We start from the raw sequence: 17,567 nt of genomic DNA, 5'->3' as shown, positions 1-17,567 counted from the left end.
ACTTCCCTTTTTGGGCTTTTTTTAGGGCATTTTGATTATCCCCCATTTTTAGGACTATTTTCATTATTCCCCATTTTGGGGACTATTTTCATTATTCCCCATTTTTGGCAATATTTCCATTATCCCCCATTTTTGACAATATTTTCATTATCCCCCATTTTTGACAATATTTCCATTATTCCCCATTTTTGCCCCTTTCCCACCCCCTCTCCGTCTTTAACCCTTCCCTCACCGCTTCCCGGCGCCTCCTCTCCTGCTCCCTCTTCCGGGCCATTTCCCGCTGCTGGTCCAGCATGGCCTGGGAGCCGGCCGGGCCCTGCGGCTGCGGCGCCGCCGACGCCGCCGACACCGGCGCCGAGCCGGGCACCGACACCGACACCGACCCCGCGCCGGCCACCGACACCGGCACCGCGCCGGCCACCGACACCGCGCCGGGCACCGGCACCGGCACCGCGCCGGGCGCCGCCGGCGGCTGCGGCTGCTGCTGCTCCTGGCGCCGCCGCACCTCCTCGTGCACCCGCCGCGCCTGCTCCAGCGCGTCCTCGTCCTCCCGGCTCCTGGGGGGGATGCACAGTGACATTGAGTGACCACTGAGTGACCAGAGTGACCACTGAGTGACCACTGAGTGACCACTGAGTGACCACTGAGTGACCACAGTGACACTGAGTGAGCAGGAACCCCCCAGACTGTTCTAGAACCTCCTCGTGCACCCGCCGCGCCTGCTCCAGCGCGTCCTCGTCCTCCCGGCTCCTGGGGGGAGCAGAGTGACATTGAGTGACCACTGAGTGACCAGAGTGACCACTGAGTGACCACTGAGTGACCACTGAGTGACCACTGAGTGACCACAGTGACACTGAGTGAGCAGGAACCCCCCAGACTGTTCTAGAACCTCCTCGTGCACCCGCCGCGCCTGCTCCAGCGCCTCCTCGTCCTCCTGGCTCCTGGGGGGAGCAGAGTGACCACTGAGTGACCAGAGTGACCACTGAGTGACCAGGAGTGACCATTGAGTGACCACAGTGAGCAGGAACCCCCCAGACTGTTCTAGAACCTCCTCGTGCACCCGCCGCGCCTGCTCCAGCGCATCCTCGTCCTCCCGGCTCCTGGGGGGGATGCACAGTGACATTGAGTGACCAGGAGTGACCACTGAGTGACCACTGAGTGACCACAGTGACACTGAGTGACCACTGAGTGAGCAGGAACCCTACAGGAACCCCCCAGACTGTTCTAGAACCTCCTCGTGCACCCGCCGCGCCTGCTCCAGCGCCTCCTCGTCCTCCCGGCTCCTGGGGGGAGCAGAGTGACCACTGAGTGACCAGGAGTGACCACTGAGTGACCACAGTGACCAATGAGTGACCAGGAGTGACCACAGTGACACTGAGTGACCAGACTGTTCTAGAACCTCCTCGTGCACCCGCCGCGCCTGCTCCAGCGCATCCTCGTCCTCCCGGCTCCTGGGGGGAGCAGAGTGACCACTGAGTGACCATTGAGTGACCATTGAGTGACCACAGTGACCACAGAGTGACCACAGTGACACTGAGTGACCAGACTGTTCTAGAACCTCCTCGTGCACCCGCCGCGCCTGCTCCAGCGCATCCTCGTCCTCCCGGCTCCTGGGGGGAGCAGAGTGACCATTGAGTGACCATTGAGTGACCATTGAGTGACCAGAGTGACCACTGAGTGACCACAGTGACCATGAGTGACCACAGTGACCATTGAGTGACCACAGTGACCAGGAGTGACCACAGTGACACTGAGTGAGCAGGAACCCCCCAGACTGTTCTAGAACCTCCTCGTCCTCCCGGCTCCTGGGGGGAGCACAGTGACATTGAGTGACCACAGTGACACTGAGTGACCCCTGAGTGACCACAGTGACCAGGAGTGACCAGGAGCGCCCAGCAGTGTTTGCGGTGTCCCTGCTGGTGGTGCTGGTGGATCTGACGATGGTTCCGGGAGGTGTTTGTGGAGCTTCTGGTGTCCCTGGTGGTGTTTGTGATGCTCCTGATGGTGTCCCTGATGTTCTGGAGGTGTTTCTGGTGTCCCTGGAGCTGTTTCTGGTGTCCCTGATGGTGTTTGTGGTGCTCCTGATGTTCTGGTGGTGTTTGTGGTGTCCCTGGTGATGTCCCTGATGTTCTGGTGGTGTTTGTGGTGTCCCTGGTGATGTCCCTGATGTTCTGGTGGTGTTTGTGGTGCCTCTGGTGCTGTTTGTGTATTCTGGAGGTGTTTGTGCAGTTCCTGGAGGTGTTTCTGGCGTCCCTGATGTCCCTGGTGGTGTCCCTGATGTTCTGGAGGTGTTTTTGGTGTCCCTGATGTTCTGGAGGTGTTTTTGGTGTCCCTGATGTTCTGGAGGTGTTTCTGGTGTCCCTGATGCTGTTTGTGGTGTCCCTGGTGGTGCCCCTGATGTTCCTGGAGGTGTTTTTGGTGTCCCTGATGCTGTTTCTGTTGTCCCTGCTGGGTTTTCTTGTGTCCCTGATGGTGCCCCTGATGTTCTGGAGGTGTTTTTGGTGTCCCTGATGTCCCTGCTGGGTTTTCTGGTGTCCCTGGAGGTGTTTTTGGTGTCCCTGATGTCCCTGGAGGTGTTTCTGGTGTCCCTGGAGGTGTTTTTGGTGTCCCTGATGTCCCTGGAGGTGTTTCTGGTGTCCCTGGTGCTGTTTCTGTTGTCCCTGCTGGTTTTTCTGCTGTCCCTGATGCCACCCCCGCCATCCTGGCCGTCCCTGTGTCCCCGATGTCCCTGCAGGGTTTTCTGGTGTCCCTGCTGGGTTTTCTGCTGTCTCCGGTGCCACCCCCTCCATCCTGGCCGTCCCTGTGTCCCCGATGTCCCTGCTGGGTTTTCTGCTGTCCCTGATGCCACCCCCGCCATCCTGGCCGTCCCTGTGTCCCCGTGCCGTGCCCAGGTGTCCCCACCGGCGCTCTCCTCACCTCATCCTCTCCTGCTCCCTCCTCAGCCGCTCCTTCTCGCGCTCCACCTGCTCGGCCTGGGCCTTGAGGGCCTTCTCCCGCTCCTCCTTCTCGCGCGCCGCCCGCTTGAACTGCTCGAAGGAGTCGCTCGAGGACTTGGCCGCCGCCGCCGGCGCCGCCGGGTGCTTCTGCACCAGCGACGCCCACGAGCCCATGTTCTTGATCTTCAGGTCCTGCCGGGGACACCGGGCCACCACGAGGTCACCACGAGGTCACCAGGAGGTCACCAGGACGTCTGGGATCCGCCAGGATCCACCTGAGCCGTGGTGGCCTCCGTGGGATCCTCCAATGGCTTTGGCACGAGGAACTGGAACCAAGCTTGGAGATCCCTCAGCCTGCTGGGATCTCAGGGGTTTGTCCAGGTCCCTCAGCCTGGTGGGACCTCAGGAGTTTGTCCCAGACCCAACCCTGAAGTTCCTCAGGTCCCTCAGCCTGGTGGGATCTCAGGGGCTTCTCCCAGACCCACCCCTGGAGTTCCCTCAGCCTGGTGGGATCTCAGAGACCCAGCCCTGGAGTTCCTCAGGTCCCTCAGCCTGGTGGGATCTCAGGACCTTCTCCCAGATCCAACCCTGGAGATCCCTCAGCCTGGTGGGATCTTTGAGACCCAGCCCTGGAGTTCCTCAGGTCCCTCAGCCTGGTGGGATCTCAGAAGGTTCTCCCAGATCCAATCCTGGAGTTCCCTCAGCCTGGTGGGATCTCAGGGGCATCTCCCAGATCCAACCCTGGAGTTCCTCACGTCCCTCAGCCTCGTGGGATCCAAGAGGGTTCTCTGAGACCCAATCCTGGAGTTCCCTCAGCCTGGTGGGATCTCAGGGGCTTCTCCCAGACCCACCCCTGGAGTTCCTCAGCTCCCTCAGCCTGGTGGGACCTCAGGAGTTTGTCCCAGACCCAATCCTGGTGTTCCCCAGGTCCCTCAGCCTGGTGGGATCTCAGGACCTTCTCCCAGATCCAACCCTGGAGATCCCTCAGCCTGGTGGGATCTTTGAGACCCTGCCCTGGAGTTCCTCAGGTCCCTCAGCCTGGTGGGATCTCAGGAGCTTCTCCCAGATCCAATCCTGGAGTTCCCTCAGCCTGGTGGGATCTCAGGGGCTTCTCCCAGACCCACCCCTGGAGTTCTCCAGGTCCCTCAGCCTGGTGGGACCTCAAGGGCTTCTCCAGGTCCCTCAGCCTGGTGGGATCTCAGGGGCTTCTGAGACCCAACCCTGGAGTTCTCCAGCTCCCTCAGCCTGGTGGGATTTCTGAGACCCAACCCTGGAGTTCCTCAGCTCCCTCAGCCTGGTGGGACCTCAGGAGTTTGTCCCAGACCCAACCCTGGAGTTCCCCAGGTCCCTCAGCCTGGTGGGATCTCAGGGGCTTCTCCCAGACCCACCCCTGGAGTTCCTCAGCTCCCTCAGCCTGGTGGGACCCCAGGGGTTTGTCCCAGACCCAACCCTGGAGCTCCCCAGGTCCCTCAGCCTGGTGGGACCTCAGAAGGTTCTCCCAGATCCAACCCTGGAGTTCCCTCAGCCTGGTGGGACCTCAGGACCTTCTCCCAGACCCAACCCTGGATCTCCCCAAGTCCCTCAGCCTGGTGGGACCCCAGGGGTCTCTCCAGCTCCCTCACCCTGGTGGGACCCCAGGACCTTCTCCCAGACCCAATCCTGGAATTCCCCCAGCCTGGTGGGACCTCAGGGGCATCTCTCAGATCCAACCCTGGAGTTCCCTCAGCCTGGTGGGACCTCAGGGGTTTCTCCAGGTCCCTCAGCCTGGTGGGATCTCAGAAGGTTCTCTGAGACCCAATCCTGGAGTTCCCTCAGCCTGGTGGGACCTCAGGGGCTTCTCCCAGACCCAACCCTGGAGTTCTCCAGGTCCCTCAGCCTGGTGGGATCTCAGGGGCTTCTCCCAGACCCAGCTCTGGAGCTCTCCAGGACCCTCAGCCTGGTGGCATCTCTGAGACCCAGCCCTGGAGTTCCCCAGGTCCCTCAGCCTGGTGGGATCTCAGGGGCTTCTCCCAGACCCAGCCCTGGAGTTCCCCAGGTCCCTCAGCCTGGTGGGATCTCAGGGGCTTCTCCCAGACCCACCCCTGGAGTTCCTCAGCTCCCTCAGCCTGGTGGGACCTCAGGAGTTTGTCCCAGACCCAACCCTGGAGCTCCCCAGGTCCCTCAGCCTGGTGGGACCTCAGAAGGTTCTCTGAGACCCAATCCTGGAGTTCCCTCAGCCTGGTGGGATCCCAGGGGCTTCTCCCAGACTCAACCCTGGAGTTCCCCAGGTCCCTCAGCCTGGTGGGACCTCTGAGACCCAACCCTGGAGTTCCCTCAGCCTGGTGGGATCTCAGGGGCTTCTGAGATCAACTCCTGGAGTTCCCTCAGCCTGGTGGGACCCCAGGGGTTTCTCCAGGTCCCTCAGCCTGGTGGGACCTCAGGGATCTCTCCAGGTCCCTCAGCCTGGTGAGACCCCAGGGGTTTCTCCAGGTCCCTCACCCTGGTGGGATCTCAGGAGCTTCTCCCAGATCCAATCCTGGAGTTCCCTCAGCCTGGTGGGACCTCAGGGATCTCTCCAGGTCCCTCAGCCTGGTGGGACCCCAGGGGTTTCTCCAGGTCCCTCAGCCTGGTGGGACCCCAGGACCTTCTCCCAGACCCAATCCTGGAGCTCCCCAGCTCCCCCTGCCTCCCACCCCTCCCTGACGCTGCTGCAACCTCACAGAAGAACCTTTAGAAGGTTCTGGAACATCTCCAGGACCCCTGGGACCTCCAACCCCCCCCTCAACCTGGTGGCACCTCAGGAGCTTCTCCAAGACCCAACCCTGGACCCTCTCCAGAACCTTCCGGATCCCATCTCCCATTTTTGGGCCGGGAATGCCCCAAATCCCAACCCCAGCCCAAAACCCCGGAGTCCAACGCGACCCTTTGGGAGATCCCTCAGGAATTTGGGGCTTTCTCCCAAAATCTTGGGGATTTTTGCCCAAATTTTGGAGATTTTTCCCAAAATTTTGGGGATTTTTGCCCAAATTCTGGGGATTTTGCTCAAAATTTGGGGATTTCTGCCAAAAATTTGGGGTTTTTTGCTCAAAATTTGGGGATTTTGCTCAAAATTTGGGGATTTCTGGTCAAAATTTGGGGGTTTTTGCTCAAAATTCGGGGATTTATGCCCAAAATTTTGGGGGATTTTTGCCCAAATTTTGGGGTTTTTTTTCTCAAAATTTTTGGGATTTCTGGCCAAAATTTGGGATTTTTGCCCAAAATTTTTGGGATTTCTGGCCAAAATTTTTGGGATTTCTGCCCCAAATTTGGGGAATTTTGCTCAAAATTTGGGAATTTCTGCTCAAAATATGGGGATTTCTGCCCAAATTTTGGGGATTTTTGCTCAAAATTTTGGGATTTCTGCCCAAAATTTGGGGATTTTTGCCCAAAATTTTTGGGATTTTGCTCAAAATTTGGGGATTTCTGCCCAAAATTCGGGTTTTTTTGCCCAAATTTTGTGGTTTTTTTCCCCAAACTGGGATTTCTTTTACCTTTTTTGGGGCCACGGGGGTTTTGGGCTCCGATTTCTGCCGCTCCTTGTCCGGGGCGGGCGGGGTCGGCTCCGGGGGTCGGATCACGGCCCGCGCCCCTCCCCCCTCCAGGGGCTTCAGCTCCGGCCCTGCAACCCCAAAATCCGGAATTTTAGGGGTTTGGACACAAAATTGGGAATTATGGGGACTTTGCAGCCAAAAATTTGGATTTTTTGGGAGTTTGAACCTAAAAATTGGGAATTCTGGGGTCTTTGAAGCCAAAAATTGGGAATTTTGGGGGATTTGGAAACCAAATATTGGGAATTTTTAGGAGTTTGAAGCCAAAAATTGGGAATTTTTGGAGTTGGAAACCAAAAATTGGGAATTTTTAGCAGTTTGAACCTAAAAATTGGGAATTATGGGGACTTTGGAACCAAGAAATTGGGAATTTTTGGGAGTTAGAACCTAAAAATTGGGAATTATGGGGACTATGAAGCCAAAAATTGGGAATTTTTGGGAGTTAGAACCTAAAATATGGGAATTTTGGGGGATTTGGAACAAAGAAATTGGGAATTTTTGGGAGTTGGAACCTAAAAATGGTGAATTCTGGGGATTTTGAACCCAATAATTGGGAATTTTTGGGAGTTAGAAGCTAAAATTTGGGAATTTTGGGGACTTTGAAGCCAAAAATTGGGAATTCTGGGGATTTTGGACCCAAAAATTGGAATTTTTGAGATTTCCGATCCCAAAATTGGAATTTTGTGGATTTCAGATCCCAAAAATTGGGAATTCTGGGGATTTTTCCCTTCTCTATGAAATTTAATGGGATTTTCTTGGGTTTTTCTCTCTCCCTATGAAGTTTTATGGGATTTTTTTTAGGTTTTCTCTCTCCCCATGAAATTTTATGGGATTTTCTTTTTGAGGTTTTCCCTATTTATGAAATTTCATGGGCTCTTTTTTTTTTTTTTGAGATTTTTCCCTCCCTATGAAATTCTTATGGGATTACTTTGGGGTTTTTCCCTATTTATGAAATTTTATGGGATTTTTTCTTTTGAGGTTTTTCCCCCTTTATGAAATTTTTTGGGATTTTTTTTTTGAGGTTTTTCCCTCTTGATGAAATTTTATGGGATTTTCTTGGGGGATTTTTTGTCTCTCCATGAAATTTTATGGGAATTTTTTTTTTTGAGTTTTTTCCCTTCCCTATGAAATTTTATGGGATTGGTTTGGGGTTTTTCCCTATTTATGAAATTTTATGGGATTTTTTTGGGGTTTTCTCTCTCCCCATGAAATTTTATGGGATTTTTTTTTTTTTTTTGAGTTTTTTTCCCCTTTATGAAATTTTATGGGATTTTTTTGGGTTTTCTCTCTCCGCACGACCCCTAATGGGATTTTAATGGGATTTTAATGGGATTTTTTGTTTTTATTTTGTTTTTTTGGGGGTGTCCCGTGCCGGGGGTGCCCCACTCACGCTGGGGGAGGTGTGGGGCTGCCTTGATGCCCTCGGGGTGGCCCTTGGGGGGCTCCTGGCGCAGGGGGGGGCTGAAGGTCTCGGTGCGGATCACGGGCGAGTGCAGCTTCTCCTCCTTGGCCAGCGGCTGCGACTGCACCACCGAGGCTGCCCGCAGCTCCTGGGGGAACCTGGGATCAGGATCCACCCCAAAATCCCAAAATCCCAACCCCAATTCTGATCCTGACACCGCTCACAGCTCCTGTGGAAATCTGGGATCAGGATCCGCCCCAAAATCCCAAAATCCCAAAATCCCAACCCCAATCCTGACCCTGACACCGCCCGCAGCTCCTGGGGGAACCTGGGATCAGGATCCACCCCAAAATCCCAAAATCCCAAAATCCCAACCCCAATCCTGACCCCGACACCGCCCGCAGCTCCTGTGGGAACCTGGGATCAGGATCCACCCCAAAATCCCAAACCCAATCCTGATTCTGACCCTGACACCGCTCGCAGCTCCTGTGGAAATCTGGGATCAGGATCCGCCCCAAAATCTGATCCCAAACCTAATCCTGACCCCAATCCTGACCCTGACACCGCTCACAGCTCCTGTGGAAATCTGGGATCAGGATCCATCCCAAAATCCCAAAATCCCAACCCCAATCCTGACCCTGACACCGCTTGCAGCTCCTGCCATGGAAATTTGGGATCAGGATCCATCCCAAAATCCCAAAATCCCAACCCCAATCCTGACCCCGACACCGCTCACAGCTCCTGTGGAAACCTGGGATCAGGATCCGCCCCAAAATCCCAATCCTGACCCCAATCCTGACCCTGACACCGCTCGCAGCTCCTGTGGGAATCTGGGATCAGGATCCACCCCAAAATCCCAAAATCCTGACCCCAACACCGCTCACAGCTCCTGTGGGAACCTGGGATCAGGATCCGCCCCAAAATCCCAATCCTGATCCCAATCCTGACCCTGACACCGCTCACAGCTCCTGCAGAAATCTGGGATCAGGATCCACCCCAAAATCCCAAAATCCTGACCCCAACACCGCTCACAGCTCCTGTGGAAATCTGGGATCAGGATCCACCCCAAAATCCCAAAATCCCAAAATCCAAACCCCAATCCTGGCCCTGACACTGCCCGCAGCTCCTGTGGGAACCTGGGATCAGGATCCACCCCAAAATCCCAAAATCCCGACCCCAATCCTGACCCTGACACCGCTCGCAGCTCCTGTGGAAATCTGGGATCAGGATCCACCCCAAAATCCCAAAATCCCAAAATCCAAATCCCAATCCTGACCCTGACACTGCTCGCAGCTCCTGCCAGGGAAATTTGGGATCAGGATCCATCCCAAAATCCCAAAATCCAAACCCCAATCCTGACCCTGACACCGCTCGCAGCTCCTGTGGGAACCTGGGATCAGGATCCACCCCAAAATCCCAAAATCCCAAAATCCCAACCCCAATCCTGATCCTGACACCGCTCACAGCTCCTGGGGGAACCTGGGATCAGGATCCGCCCCAAAATCCCAATCCTGACCCCAATCCTGATCCTGACACCGCTCACAGCTCCTGTGGAAATCTGGGATCAGGATCCGCCCCAAAATCCCAATCCTGACCCCAATCCTGGCCCTGACACCGCTCACAGCTCCTGCCATGGAAATCTGGGATCAGGATCCGCCCTAAAATCCCGACCCCAATCCTGATTCTGACCCCGATACTGTTCACAACTCCTGTGGATCCCCAAATCCCATTTTTTCACCCGACCCCAAATCCCAAACTCCTGTTTTTTCACCTGATCCCAAACTCCAGTTGTTTCACCTGACCCCAAATCCCAAATTCCATTTTTTCACTTGACCGTGAACTTCTGTTGTTTCACCTGAACCCAAATCCCAAATCCCAAATCCCAAAATCCCATTCTTTCACCTGACCCCAAATCCTGACTCCAGTTGCTTCACCTGACCCCAAACCCCAAATCCCAGACCCCAAACCCCAAATCCTGACTCCAGTTGTTTCAGCTGAACCCAAACCCCAAACCCCAGACCCCAAACCCCAAACCCCAGACCCCAAACCCCAAATCCCACACCCCAAACCCCAAATCCCAAACCCCAAACTCGTTCTTTTCACCTGTCCCCAAACCCCAAACTAATTTTTCACCTGTCCCCAGACCCCAAACTCATTTTTCACCTGTCCCCAGACCCAAACCCGTTGTTTTTCACCTGTCCCCAACCCCAAAACCCCAAACTCATTTTTCACCTGTCCCCGACCCCAAACCCGTTGTTTTTCACCTGTCCCCGACCCCAAACCCGTTGTTTTTCACCTGTCCCCAAAATCCCAAACCCCAAACCCGTTGTTTTTCACCTGTCCCCAACCCCAAAACCCCAAACTCATTTTTCACCTGTCCCCGACCCCAAACCCGTTGTTTTTCACCTGTCCCCGACCCCAAACCCGTTGTTTTTCACCTGTCCCCAAAATCCCAAACCCCAAACCCGTTGTTTTTCACCTGTCCCTAAACCCCAAACCTCAAACCCGTTGTTTTTCACCTGTCCCCAGACCCCAAATCCCCAAACTCGCTGTTTTTCACCTGTCCCCAAACCCCAAACCCGTTGTTTTTCACCTGTCCCCAGACCCCAAACCCCAAACCCGTTGTTTTTCTCCAGCTGCCCCCAAACCCGTTGTTTTTCACCTGTCCCCAGACCCCAAACCTGTTGTTTTTCACCTATCCCTGACCCCAAACTCATTTTTCACCTGTCCCCAGACCCCAAACCCGTTGTTTTTCACCTGTCCCCAGACCCAAACCCGTTGTTTTTCACCTGTCCCCAACCCCAAAACCCCAAACTCATTTTTCACCTGTCCCCGACCCCAAACCCGTTGTTTTTCACCTGTCCCTAAACCCCAAACCCCAAACCCGTTGTTTTTCTCCAGCTGCCCCCAAACCCGTTGTTTTTCACCTGTCCCCAGACCCCAAACCCCAAACTCCTGTTTTTCTCCAGCTGCCCCCAAACCCGTTGTTTTTCACCTGTCCCCAGACCCCAAACTCATTTTTCACCTGTCCCCAAACCCCAAAACCCCAAACTCATTTTTCACCTGTCCCCAGACCCCAAACTCGTTGTTTTTCACCCAAACCCCAAACCCCAAACTTGTTGTTTTCACCTGTCCCCAGACCCCAAACTCGTTGTTTTTCACCCAAACCCCAAACCCCAAACCCGTTGTTTTTCACCCAAACCCCAAACCCCAAACCCGTTGTTTTTCACCCAAACCCCAAACCCGTTGTTTTTCTCCAGCTGCCCCCAAACCCGTTGTTTTTCACCTGTCCCCGACCCAAACCCGTTGTTTTTCACCTGTCCCCGACCCAAACCCGTTGTTTTTCACCTGTTTTTTTGGCTGGATGTTTTGCTGAGGGGGCGACTGAGGCACGAGGCCCTGGAACGGCATCTGTGGGGAAGGCATCATGAGGGGGGAGGGGGCTTCCCGCAGGTGACCTGCAACAGGTGGGCACCGGTCAGTCACTGCAACCGACCCCGTGTCACCGTCACCGCGCCACCGTGGCACCGTCACCGCGTCGCCGTCACCGCCACCGACCCCGCGTCGCCGTGTCACCGGCGCCGCGGCACCGTCACCACGGCACCATCACTGCGTCACCGTGTCACCGTCACCGTGTCACTGCCACCATCACCGCGTCACCGTGTCACCGTCACCGTGTCACTGCCACCATCACCGCGTCACCGTCACCGTGTCACCGTGTCACCGTCATCGTCAACGCGTCACCGTCACCGTGTCACCGTGTCACTGTCACCGTCAACGCGTCACCGCATCACTGTGTCACCGCGTCACCGTCACTGCGTCACCGTCACCGTGTCACTGTCACCGTCAACGCGTCACCGCATCACCGTGTCACCGTCACCGCGTCACCGTGTCACTGTCACCGTCACCGCGTCACCGTCACCACGTCACCGTGTCACCGCATAACCATGTCACCGCGTCACCGTCACCGCGTCACCGTCACCGCGTCACCGTCACTGCGTCACCGTGTCACTGTCACCGCGTCACCATGTCACTGTCACCGTGTCACCGTCACCGTGTCACTGCCACCATCACCGCGTCACCGTCACTGCGTCACCGCGTCACCGTCACTGCGTCACCGTGTCACTGTCACCGCGTCACCATGTCACCGCCACCGCGTCACCGTCACCGTCACCGCATCACCATCACGGCGTCACCATCACCATCACGGCATCACCGCCACCGCGTCACCGTCACCGTCACCGCATCACCATCACCACGTCACCGTCACTGCGTCACCGTGTCACTGTCACCGCGTCACCATGTCACTGTCACCGTGTCACCGTCACCGCATCGCTGTCACTGTGTCACCGCGGCACCGTCACCGTCACGGCGTCACCATCACCATCACGGCGTCACCGTCACCGTCACCGTCACCGCGTCACCGTCACCGCGTCGCCGACCCCAGCGCGCCCCCGAAAATCCCAGGATGGCACCAAAAAACCCCAAAATGCCCTTGAGGAACGTTGGGGTTTCCTCAAAGAACATCAAGATGTTCTTGAGGGATATCGAGATCCTCAACAGCTGGAGATCCCAAACATCTGGAGATCCTCAACACCTGGAGATCCCAGAGACCTGAGATCCTCAACACCTGAGATCCTCAACAGCTGGAAACCCTCAACATCTGGAGATCCCCAACACCTGAGATCCTAAACACCTGGGGATACCTCAACACCTGGAGATCCTAAACATCTGGAGATCCCCAACACCTGAGATCCTCAACATCTGGAGATCCTCAACATCTGGAGATCCTCAACATGTGGAGATACTCAACACCTGGAGATCCTCAACACCTGAGATCCCTCAACACCTGGAGATCCCCAACACCTGGAGATCCCCAACACCTGCACATCATCAACACGTGGAGATCCTCAACACCTGGAGATCCTCAACACCTGGGGATCCTCAACACCTGGAAACTCTCAACACCTGGAAACCCTTAACACCTGGAGATCCCCAACATGTTGAGACCCTCAACATCTGGAGATCGTCAAAACCTGGAGATCCTGAACACCTGGAGATCCCCAACACCTGGAGATCCCAAACACCTGAGATCCTCAAAACCTGAGATCCTAAACATCTGGAGACCTTCAACACCTGGAGATCCCCAACACCTGCACATCATCAACACCTGGAGACCCTCAACATCTGGAGATCCTCAACACCTGGAGATCCTCAACACCTGGAGATCCTCAAGACCTGGAGATCCCCAACACCTGGGGATCCCTCAACACCTGGAAACTCTCAACACCTGGAAACCCTTAACACCTGGAGATCCCCAACATGTTGAGACCCTCAACACCTGGAGATCGTCAAAACCTGGAGATCCCCCAACACCTGGAGATCCTCAACACCTGGAAATCCTCAAAACCTGGAGATCCCCAACACCTGGGGGATCCCTCAACACCTGGAGATCCTCAACACCTGGAGATCCTCAACACCTGGAGATCCTCAAAACCTGGAGATCCTCAACACCTGGAGACTCTCAACAACCTCAAACTCCAAGAAGTCCCTGATGTGCCGAGCCTTTGCCAGGCAATTCCACCCTTCATCCCTCCATGTGTCTGTCCATCCATCCATCCATCCATCCATCCATCCATCCATCCCTCATCCCTCCCCACCCTCCCCGTGTCCGTCTGTCCGTCCGTGCCGCGGCTCACCGGTGCCGTAGGGGTCGGCTTTGTGGTGCCGCGGCGACGGGTGGTGCTGGATCACCTGCTGCGCTTTGGCCGGCGCCGCCTGCTGCTGCTGCTGCGGCGCCGCCTGCGGCTGCTGCGGCTGCTGCTGCTGCTGCTGCGGCGGCGCCGGCGGCTGCGCCAGGTGCGACGGGAAGGGCAGGGGCTGCAGGTGCAGCGGGCGCGGTGGCGGCGGCTGCAGCGGCTGCACCGCGGGATGCGCCGGCGGCGGCGGCAGCGCCGGGGGAGGCGGCGGCGGCTGCGGCTGCGGCGCCGGCTGCGACTGGACCTTCACTGAAGGGAGAAGCGGAGTCTGCGGCTGCACTTTCTGCAGCTGCTGCAGGTACAGCTGCATCTGGCTGGCGCTCAGGGGGAGGTTGTGGTGCGGCGGCGGCGGCACCGGCGGCGGCACCGGCGGCGGCACCGGCGGCGGCGGCGGCTCCTCGTCCTCCAGCAGCACCTGCGGCGGCTGCGGCAGCGGCGGCTGCGGGAGCAGCGGCTGCGGCGGCGGCTGCGGCGGCGGCGGCAGCGCCGGGGACACGGCCGGCGGCCGCGGCGGCTTCGGGGGCAGCGCCGCCGCCCGGTTGCTGGGCCTCGAGGGCTGCTGAGGCAGAGCGTTGTGCAAAGCTGCGGAGGAAGGACGAGCGCGGGGTCAGGAGAACATCCAGGGGATCAGCTCCAGACCCAGCCCGTGGTGTCCTTCTGGGATGTCCCAGGTAGGACACACGGCAAGTTCAGGAGAACATCCAGGGGATCAGCCCCAGCCCCACCCCCTGGTGTCCTCCTGGGATGTCCCAGGTAGGACACACGGCAAGGTCAGGAGAACAGCCAGGGGATGGTCAGCCCCAGACCCAGCCCGTGGTGTCCTTCTGGGATGTTCCAGGTAGGACACATGGCAAGGTCAGGAGAACATCCAGGGGATGGTCCTTCCACCCCACCCAACTCTGTTCTCTTCTGGGATGTCCCAGGTAGGACACATGGCAAGGTCAGGAGAACTTCCAGGGGATGGTCCTTCAGCCCCAGGCCCAGCCCGTGGTGTCCTCCTGGGATGTCCCAAGTAGGACACATGGCGAGGTCAGGAGAACTTCCAAAGATGGTCCTTCAGCCCCAGGCCCAGCCCGTGGTGTCCTTCTGGGATGTCCCAGGTAGGACACATGGCAAGTTCAGGAGAACATCCAGGGGATGGTCCTTCAGTCCCAGACCCAGCCCCTGGTGTCCTTCTGGGATGTCCCAGGTAGGACACATGGCAAGGTCAGGAGAACATCCAGGGGATGGTCAGCCCCAGACCCAGCCCGTGGTGTCCTTCTGGGATGTCCCAGGTAGGACACACGGCGAGGTCAGGAAAATTTCCAAAGATGGTCCTTCAGCACCAGACCCAGCCCGTGGTGTCCTCCTGGGATGTCCCAGGTAGGACACAAGGTGAGGTCAGGAGAACATCCAGGGGATCAGCTCCAGCCCCACCCCGTGGTGTCCTCCTGGGATGTCCCAGGTAGGACACATGGCGAGGTCAGGAGAATTTCCAGGGGATGATCCATCACCCCCCAACCCCACTCAAGACTGTCCTCTTCTCCTGGGATGTCCCGGGTAGGACATGGTGCTGGGACCAGAAGAACATCCATGGCATGGTCCATCACCTCCCAGCCCCACCCTCTCAATGTTCTCCTCTTCTCCTGGGATGTCCCAGGAAGGACACGGTGGTGGGACCAGAAGAACTTCCATGGCATGGCCCATCACCTCCCAGCCCCACCCATCCAATGTTCTCCTACTCTTCTGGGATGTCCCAGGAAGGACACAGTGGTGGGACCAGGAGAACTTCCCATCACCTCCCAGTCCCACCCCATCATCTTCCAGAAGGAGCCAACCGCACCCACCACCATCCTCACCCTCTCGGGCCATCCCCCAAGCCCATGGTGCCTCTCCCCTATCTAGAACCATCCTCTTCCTCTTGGAACATCCCAACAAGCCCCTGGTGGACACCAAGACCGAAGACTCTGCCTCTCCCCTATCTACCACCATCCTCTTCCTCTTGGGTCACCCCCCAAGCCCCTGGTGGGCACCAAGCCCCAAGAACCTGCCCTTCCCCACCCACCACCATCCTCATCCTCTCAGGGCACGCCTCAATCCCCTGGTGGACACCAAGCCCCAAGAACCTGCCTCTCCCCTGTCTATCACCATCCTCTTCCTCTCGGGCCATCCCCCAAGCCCCTGGTGGACACCAAGCCCCAAGACCCTCCCTTTATCCACCCACCACCATCCTCATCCTCTCGGACCACCCCTCAATCCCCTGGTGGACACCAAGACCTACAACCCTCTCTGTCCTGTGCCCACCACCATCCTCTTCCTCTCAGGCCACCCCCCAATCCCCTGGTGGCCACCAGGCCCCAAGACCCTCCCTTTATCCACCCACCACCATCCTCATCCTCTTGGGACATCCCAACAAACCCCTGGAGGACACCAAGACCCTTCCTCCACCCACCACCACCCTCATCCTCTCAGACCACCCCCAAACCCCTTGAGGACCCCCACCAGCCCCCCCCTCCCAGGTGTGCCCCACCTCACCTGGAGGAGACACCACGTGCTGGTTGAGGTGGGGGGGGGTGCTGTGCTCGGGCGCCGGGGGCAGGTGGGGCGGGGGCAGCTCGGGCTGGGGCAGGTGCAGGATGGGTTGGCCGAAGTGGGCCATGGTGTCGAACATGGTGCCCGGCAAGGGGTGCTCCAGGACGGGCACCTGCGCGGGCACGAAGGGCGGCGGCGGCGGCGGCGGCGACGCCTTGAGGGGCGCGGCGGGCGGCGGGATGGGCTGCGGCGGCTGCGGCGGCTGCAGCGCCGGCGGGACGGGCTGCGGCGGGGCCGGAGGGGGCTGCGACGGCGCTGGCGCCGCTGGGTGGTGGTGGTGGTGGTGCTGCGGGAGAGGAAGGGGTTAAAGAAGGGTGGAGGGGTTGGGGACAGGAGGGAGGTGGTGGGGGGGTTGGAATGGGGCGGGTGGGGCGGAAGAATTGGGCGTGGTGGGGATTTGGGTGGTTAAAAAGAGGTGTTGGGTCATCTAAAGGTGGGTTTGGAGACCAAAGTTGGTGGTTTGGGGGTCAAAGTGACCTCTTGCGTCATCTAAAAGTGGGTTTGGAGACCAAAATCATCTCTTGGGTCATCTAAAGGTGGGTTTGGACACCAAAGTTGGTGGTTTGGTCATCAAAAGGAGGTCTTGGGTCATCTAAAGGTGGGTTTGGAGACCAAAGTTGGTGGTTTGGGGGTCAAAGTGATCTTTTGGGTCATCTAAAAGTGGGTTTGGACACCAAAATGATCTCTTGGGTCATCAAGATGTGGTTTTGGACACCAAAATGGTCTTTTGGCCATCAAAATGACCTCTTGGGTCGTCTAAAGGCGGGTTTGGACACCAAAATGATCTCTTGGGTCATCTAAAGGTGGGTTTGGAAACCAAAATGGTCTTTTGGTCATCAAAATGCGGTCTTGGGTCATCTAAATGTGGATTTGGACACTAAAATGATCTCTTGGGTCATCTAAAGGTGGTTTTGGACACCAAAATGATCTCTTGGGTCATCTAAAGGTGGGTTTGGACATGAAAGTTGGTGGTTTGGGGGTCAAAGTGACCTCTTGGGTCATCTAAAGGTGGGTTTGGACACCAAAATGATCTCTTGGGTCATCAAGATGTGGTTTTGGACACCAAAATGGTCTTTTGGCCATCAAAACGACCTCTTGGGTCGTCTAAAGGTGGGTTTGGAAACCAAAATGGTCTTTTGGTCATCAAAATGCGGTCTTGGGTCATCTAAATGTGGATTTGGACACCAAAATGATCTCCTGGGTCATCTAAAGGTGGGTTTGGACACCAAAGTTGGTGGTTTGGTGGTCAAAGTGACCTCTTGGGTCATCTAAAGGTGGGTTTGGACATCAAAATGGTGTTTTGGTCATCAAAAATGGCTTTTCGCAATCAAAA

General features: G+C 56.9%; 1 protein-coding gene across 1 annotated transcript in view; it reads right to left on the bottom strand.

The window, feature by feature from the left end:
* BRD4 (bromodomain containing 4) overlaps positions 1 to 17,567 on the bottom strand; it is a 64,766-nt gene that overhangs the window by 3,046 nt on the left and 44,153 nt on the right. Inside the window, 7 exon segments of the mRNA XM_084223960.1 lie at positions 233 to 557; positions 2,917 to 3,128; positions 6,446 to 6,573; positions 7,893 to 8,052; positions 11,253 to 11,362; positions 13,604 to 14,245; positions 16,178 to 16,520. Coding sequence (XP_084080086.1) covers positions 233 to 557; positions 2,917 to 3,128; positions 6,446 to 6,573; positions 7,893 to 8,052; positions 11,253 to 11,362; positions 13,604 to 14,245; positions 16,178 to 16,520 — 1,920 coding nt within the window.

The sequence above is a fragment of the Fringilla coelebs genome (assembly GCF_963513975.1).
Source record: "Fringilla coelebs genome assembly, chromosome: 32".
In the NCBI taxonomy this organism is placed as follows: Eukaryota; Metazoa; Chordata; class Aves; order Passeriformes; family Fringillidae; genus Fringilla; species Fringilla coelebs.
This window is presented reverse-complemented; position numbering and strand designations above follow the sequence as displayed.